This window comes from Oryctolagus cuniculus, chromosome 4 (genome assembly GCF_051225735.1).
Source record: "Oryctolagus cuniculus isolate XC-2025 breed Fujian yellow rabbit chromosome 4, ASM5122573v1, whole genome shotgun sequence".
NCBI classification, from domain to species: domain Eukaryota; kingdom Metazoa; phylum Chordata; class Mammalia; order Lagomorpha; family Leporidae; genus Oryctolagus; species Oryctolagus cuniculus.
In genome coordinates this window covers 2839417-2846323 of record NC_142870.1, presented here as the reverse complement: position 1 = coordinate 2846323, position 6907 = coordinate 2839417, and the positions used below count along the sequence as shown (strand labels likewise).

Sequence of the window (6907 nt, the reverse complement as noted above, 5' to 3'; positions counted from 1 at the left end):
AGCACTAACAAAGATTGCAAATACGGATTGGCATTAAGGTGTGCAAATGTTTCTTTTTTAAATCTTTGTGCCCCCTCCTTTGCGACCCGGGAAGGAGGTGTCCTGAGGCCTCCTGAGAGGTGGGGTGTCTGTGGGGGGCCCAGCCTGCCCCTCACTCTAGGACAGACAGGTGGGGGGGTGGGGGGGCTCAGCCTGCCCCTCACTCTAGGACAGACAGGTGGGGGTTGTGGGGGGCAGCCTGCCCCTCACTCTAGGACAGACAGGTGGGGGGTGTGGGGGGGGCCCAGCCTGCCCCTCACTCTAGGACAGGTGGGGGGTGGGGGGGCCCAGCCTGCCCCTCACTCTAGGAGACAGGTGGGGGGTGGGGGGGCCCAGCCTGCCCCTCACTCTAGGACAGACAGGTGGGGGGTGTGTGGGGGGCCCAGCCTGCCCCTCACTCTAGGACAGACAGGTGGGGGGTGTGGGGGGGCCCAGCCTGCCCCTCACTCTAGGACAGACAGGTGGGGGGTGTGGGGGGCCCAGCCTGCCCCTCACTCTAGGACAGACAGGTGGGGGGTGTGTGGGGGGCCCAGCCTGCCCCTCACTCTAGGACAGACAGGTGGGGGGTGGGGGGGCCCAGTCTGCCCCTCACTCTAGGACAGACAGGTGGGGGGTGGGGGGGCCCAGCCTGCCCCTCACTCTAGGACAGACAGGTGGGGGGTGTGTGGGGGGCCCAGCCTGCCCCTCACTCTAGGACAGACAGGTGGGGGGTGGGGGGGGCCCAGCCTGCCCCTCACTCTAGGACACGGGGGCCCAGCCTGCCCCTCCACTTCGTGGCCCCAGCAAATCCTGGCCTTCCTGTGCCCGCTGGTTGGGAAGCAGATGAGCCCGGCCCAGCGCTGCCCCGGCTGTCACCCTCTGCCCCCTTGGCCCGGACATTCGAAGCGGCTTTTGAGCAAGGCCCCCTCTGCCTCCGCCCTGCAAACCACTCGGCGGGCTTGCGCCCTGGGCTGTGCGTGCGCCTCAGTGTTCTGCCCAGGCGAGGGTTTCGCGGGACCCCCCGCCCACGCAGTTCCACACAGCGCGGGTCCTAGGGCTCCCAGGTGCTGCGTGGGCCCTGAAGACTTGGTGCGACCCTCGGCGGACCTACCCCGGGAGGCTGCGTGGGGGCCGTGTGCCCAGGGTGCCGTCCTGCAGCTGGGGGAGGTGCCACCGGGGGCACAGGTGTTCCGCCCAGGCCCCAAGCACAGACCACAACTGGAGCCAGGTTCACTTTCCGGGAAGGCACGACGGGCGGGGCGGAGGCCGGCCCGCAGCACCCGCGTCCGCCAGAGCGGACAGCGGGACCACCGTGTTGGAACCCGCGCACTGCGGGGAGCCAGCGCCCGGCACGGCTGTAGCGCACGTGCGCAACCCCCGCGCAGCCCCTGCCCGCGCCCAGCCGGGCCTGGGAGCCCCGGGGCAAGGCGGAGGGGCTGCCGCGGGCCTGCACCCAACGCGGGCGTGGCATATTTACGGGAATTCGGCACCCAGACGCCCCGTACGAGGGCTGTTCTAATGGTACAGCCCGCCGCCCCCGCCGGACCGTGGCAGATGGTTTCTACCGGCTTCGCAAACCTCTCCCCGGCAGCAGAGCGCGCGGAGGGGGCGTGGCGAGCGCACCAGCCCACGCCCCCTGATGCATAGTCATAAGGCACTTGGGGCCGCCTTCCGGGCGGGGCAGGCAGCTCCTCGTGCCCGGGCGCGGCGGGCGCGGGGCGGGGCCGGACTCCGGGCGCGAGGGCGGGGCGGGGCCGGCCGCCGCCCGGCCCCCGGCCTCGCTCTCCGCCCCCGGCGCGCAGGCCCCGCCCCGCGCCCGCCGCCGCGCACGGGGGGCGGGGCCGCCCGCGGCAGGCCCCGCCTCCTGCCTGAATATTGATGCGGCGCGCGTCGGCGTCGCCCTCCTCCCATTGAGCGAGGCTGTGTCGCGTGGCCCAGCGTCGGCGTGACGGTTGGACGCGGGCGCGGCACTGCGGGTCCCGATTGCTGCAGCCGCTTGTCAGTGTGATGAAGATTGGCACCCAGGTAAGCTGTCACTCAAGCGCTCCGCCGCCGCCGCCGCCGCTCTCGCCGCCGCCGTCCCCATCAATCACACCGGCCCGCGGCCGCCGCCCGCCGCTGCCGCTGCCGCGGGGTCGGCGGCGCCCCGGAGGGCCCGCACCGGCCCCGCCGCCCGGGGCAGGGGGCGGGGAGGGGGCGCGGGTGGGGGAGGGGAGCCGGCGGCCGCGGGGGCCGGGGGCGCCGTGCGGCGGCGGCGCGGGGACGCGCCCGGCTGTTCTCCTGTGTGGGCTGAGGGACGCGGAAATTTCTGGAAGGCGCCGCGGCCGCCGCGCCGGGCCCGCTCGGGGCGCGCGCTCCTAACCGTCCCTTTCGGAGAGCGGCGCGCGCCCGGCGCGGGCGGGGGCGGGGGCGGCGGGGGGGCTCGCGGGGGCGCGCCGGCGGGCGGGGGGCGCGCCGGCGGGCGGGGCCGGCCGAGGGCGCGGGGGCGCGCGCGGGCGGGCGGGCGGGCCGGGGCGCGCGGCCGGGGGCGCTCGGCGGGCGGGAAGATGGCGGCCGCCCACCCGGCCGGGCTCCGAGGGTCCCGGGGCGCGGGCTGGGCCCCCGACGGCGGCTCCGCGGCGCGGCCGTGGGGTCCTTTGTGAGGCGGCCTCACGCGCCGGGCGGACACGCGGGGCGTGGGGCGCTGGCGAGCGTTTCCGGGGCCGGACCCTGCCGGCCTCGGGGCGGCGGGGTCCGGCTGGCGCGGGCTGGCGCGGGGGTCTCCTGGAGCCGCCCCGCGCCGCAGTTGTTCGACACGCACCATTGTGCCAGCGGCCGCCCGCCGCTGAGGGGCCGGGCCGCGGGAGCAGGTGCGGGGCGCAGGGGAGGGTCGCAGCTGTCACTCTGGCCAGCTTGTCCCCCGCAGGAAGCTGCTCCGGGGATGATGCGACGTGCGGCCGCCCCCTCCGCTCCGCGGCCCTTTGTGGCCTCCGAGGGGTGGCAGGTGCACGGGCGGTCAGCCGGCGACAGTGTGTCCCGATGGCGTCCCTGCGCAGAGCTGTCGGGGAGCAGAAACAGCCCGGGCCGGGGGCGCCCCCGGCCCCGCCCGCGCCTCGGAGATGCTGCCCGCTCCAGCCACTTCCTGCTGGTTCTGGAAAGTTCGCCCAGAAGGCATTTGACGCTGCCGCACGCGTGCTGTGCCTGCGGCGAGGCCGGGCCCAGGCCCCGGGGCAGGGACGGGCCGCTTCCGGCGCGCTCCTCTGGGGTCTTGGGCGCCTGGAGAAGCCTGGCAGCCGCGCTGGGCGGCCGGGGGCGCCGTCGCCCGGGCGTCCAGCCCTCGCGCTCTCCCGCCGGGCGAGGTGGAGCCGCGGGGCTGCTGTTGCTGGTGGCCGGCTGTGGCCAGCTGTGTGGTCAGGTCCTCAGGAGGCCGGCCGACTGCCGCATGGGGCTGGAGGACCGTGGAGGGAGGAGAACGGGAACCCGGTGGGGTCCCTGGGGCCTGGGCTTGGGCTCAGGGGGCCGACCGCGCCCCTGCAGCAGTCTCCCCGCCCCGCCCCGCCCCGCCCCTCCAGCACACACCTGGAGCGCGCTCCGGACCCCGGTGCGCCCAGGCGGGGCCCCTTCCAGCAGGGCTGTGGCCCAGGGCCACGCACGGGTCGGTGCTGCGGTTGCAGATTCTGGAAGGATCTGGTCAGGCTCGTGTGGGCCTGGTGTTGTGTGTTGTCTAAGCCATTTCAGGAATGTTTACATTTTTTACATCGCAAAACGTGGGAATACAACTTTACAGGGAAGAGAGGTGTAACAGACATTACATTTTTGCACTTCACATTCTTCTGAATTCAGTTACGCTTGTTCCTGCTTTGCAGGGTCCAGAGAGACGGCGTCGTCCGTCTGCTGGGCCGGAGCTGGGCAGGCCGAGGCCAGGCGCTCCATCGGGTCTCCCGCATGGGGGCGGGGGCCACAGTACTGGCGTGCGTCCTCTGAGGCTGTGCCAGTGCCGGCGGGAGCCGGGTCCCCGTGGGATGCCGGCGCCGCAGCCGGCTTGCTGGGACCCTGTAGCCACGCAGGCGCACCGTTCGTCGGCAGCTGGTTCATTGCTGTGTCCGACCACCCTGAGACTGGAGCTGACCTGTGTTCCCCCTCTGCAGTGTGTGCGTGGACGCGGTCCTCCAGCGACCACCCTGAGACTGGAGCTGACCTGTGTTCCCCCTCTGCAGTGTGTGCGTGGACGCGGTCCTCCAGGGACTCCCGTCAGCGCCGTCGCGGCATCTGGGCGGTGTTGCGCCGTGGTGGGGCGTGTGCCGGGATTTCTTAAGGCTGAGCATGTGCGTGTCGCGTCCGTTCCCGTTCCCGTGGGCTGTGGCGACGCGGCCGTGGCCGTGCAGTGCCCGAGACCTGCTTCAGCCGTGGGCATAGGCCCGGAGGGGGCTCGGTGGGTCCCAGGGTGGCTGCAGGAACTGCCGGCCCGCGTTCAGTGGAGGCCACCACTTTGGCTCCCAGCAGCGGGGTGAGGGTCCCCACCACCACTTCCCCCAGCGCGCGCTTCTGGTCAGCTCTTCGGGATCCTAGCCGTGGCGCAGGCGTGAGTTGTTGCGTGGCTTTGGTGCGTCTGAGGGGTCTGTGGAGTCACGGTAGCTGTTTGCACGCACGCAGCTAAGCTGTTTGTGCGTGTTAGTAGGCGTCATTACGTACGTTTCGTGTTTTCCAGACGCACACAGTAGTGATTTTTGAAGGCCGTGCCTGGTGTGGCAGAGCCGCTTGAGCGTGTAGGCCTTGGCCTTGGCCGTTTTGCCATCTGAGAGCTGATTGGTGCTGGCCAGGAAGGGCCGTGGCTCTGGGGAGACGCTGGCCCCCAGGGGTCAGCGCCCCGTTCATCAGGCGTGTCCACTGAGCCCGACGACGCGTGTGCTGTGGGGTCTGCGTGGCGACGCGTGTGCTGTGGGGTCTGCGTGATGACGCGCGTGCTGTGGGGTCTGTGTGACGATGTGCGTGCTGTGGGGTCTGCGTGACGACGCGTGTGCTGTGGGGTCTGCGTGACGACGCGTGTGCTGTGGGGTCTGCGTGGCGACGCGTGTGCTGTGGGAGTCTGACGATGCGCGTGCTGTGGGGTCTGCGTGACGACGCGTGTGCTGTGGGGTCTGCGTGATGATGCGCGTGCTGTGGGGTCTGCGTGACAATGCGTGTGCTGTGGGGTCTGCGTGACGATGCGTGTGCTGTGGGGTCTGCGTGACGACGCGTGTGCTGTGGGGTCTGCGTGACGACGCGCGTTCTATGGGCGTCTGCGTGACGATGCGTGTGCTGTGGGAGTCTGACGATGCGCGTGCTGTGGGGTCTGCGTGACGACGCGTGTGCTGTGGGGTCTGCGTGGTGACGCGCGTGCTGTGGGGTCTGCGTGACGACGCGTGTGCTGTGGGCGTCTGCGTGACGACGCGCGTGCTGTGGGGTCTGTGTGACGACGCGCGTGCTGTGGGGTCTGTGTGACGATGTGCGTGCTGTGGGGTCTGCGTGACGACGCGTGTGCTGTGGGGTCTGCGTGACGACGCGTGTGCTGTGGGCGTCTGCGTGACGACGCGCGTGCTGTGGGCGTCTGCGTGACGACGCGTGTGCTGTGGGGTCTGCGTGACGATGCGTGTGCTGTGGGAGTCTGCGTGACGATGCGTGTGCTGTGGGGTCTGCGTGACGATGCGCGTGCTGTGGGGTCTGCGTGACGATGCGTGTGCTGTGGGGTCTGCGTGACGATGCGCGTGCTGTGGGGTCTGCGTGACGCGTGTGCTGTGGGGTCTGCGTGACGACGCGCGTGCTGTGGGGTCTGCGTGACGACGCGTGTGCTGTGGGCGTCTGCGTGACGACGCGCGTGCTGTGGGCGTCTGCGTGACGACGCGTGTGCTGTGGGCGTCTGCGTGACGACGCGCGTGCTGTGGGCGTCTGCGTGACGACGCGTGTGCTGTGGGCGTCTGCGTGACGACGCGTGTGCTGTGGGGTCTGCGTGACGATGCGTGTGCTGTGGGAGTCTGCGTGACGATGCGTGTGCTGTGGGGTCTGCGTGACGATGCGCGTGCTGTGGGGTCTGCGTGACGCGTGTGCTGTGGGGTCTGCGTGATGACGCGCGTGCTGTGGGGTCTGCGTGACGACGCGTGTGCTGTGGGGTCTGCGTGCCGCGCAGTCCCGCTCTGAGGAGCGCACTCTGAAGCCACCGGAGTGCCGGTGTTTAGATTTGCTCTGCCTTTTGCAAGCAAGTGGACTTTGGGTGGGAATGCGACTCTGTTTTTGGGTGGAAATACTTGGGTTTTTGCACAGAATCCAGTAGCTGTGACTTTCCTCGCCTGTTAAGCTTGGAGTGGCGTCTGCAAGCCTCCTGACAGCGTCCTCAGAACGAGTCGCTTGTTGACCGGACGTCTCTGGGCGGGGACAGGTGGCCGCGGGCTGCGTTGTCCGGCACTGGCTGAAGCAGCCGAGCTTAGCCGCCAAGACGCCTCGCAGGCGCCGTCTGCTGAACACAGCTTCGACCTTTTCCCCGACATGTAGATCTGTTGATTGCTGGGTGTGGGAAGGGGACACCCTGCGGTGCCAGAGCTGGGGTCAGGCCAGCGTCCCCGCATTTCTGTGGGGCCTCGGCAGCTGCTGTACCTGCTGGGTGAGGCAGCTGCAGAGGGGCCGGCTGCGTTGCCGTGCGGAGACAGAGACCCTGTCATGAAATGGAGTGCGCTTTATACGGATTGAAAGAAGTGTAGGTAAAAGCACGGGTGGGCATTTAGCCTTCCAGGGGCGGCGCAGTGGCGTAGTGGGCCGTCCCCGCCTGTGGTGCCGGCATCCCACATGGGCACTGGTTTGTATCCCTGCTGTTCCTCTTCCAATCCAGCGCTTTGCTCTGGCCTGGGAAGGCAGTGAAGGACGGCCCAGCGGGCGCTGT

The 6907-nt window shown here is 70.3% G+C and overlaps 1 protein-coding gene across 9 annotated transcripts in view; it reads left to right on the top strand.

Moving 5' to 3' along the window:
* Positions 1-1877: 1877 nt before the first annotated feature.
* The window catches only part of PKNOX1 (PBX/knotted 1 homeobox 1), a 67914-nt gene continuing 62884 nt past the window's right edge, over positions 1878-6907 (top strand). For 4 of the 9 annotated variants that reach the window (XM_089330489.1, XM_070071787.2, XM_089330488.1 and 1 more), the window contains exon 1: positions 1878-2043. Coding sequence is in view for 1 of the 9 variants with exons in the window: in XM_089330490.1 (XP_089186616.1) it covers positions 2026-2043 (18 nt within the window). In the remaining 8 variants the exon portion in view is untranslated. The remainder of the gene's footprint in view (positions 2044-6907) is intronic. The other 5 variants (XM_051829949.3, XM_051829947.3, XM_051829948.3 and 2 more) reach the window with 3 other exon arrangements.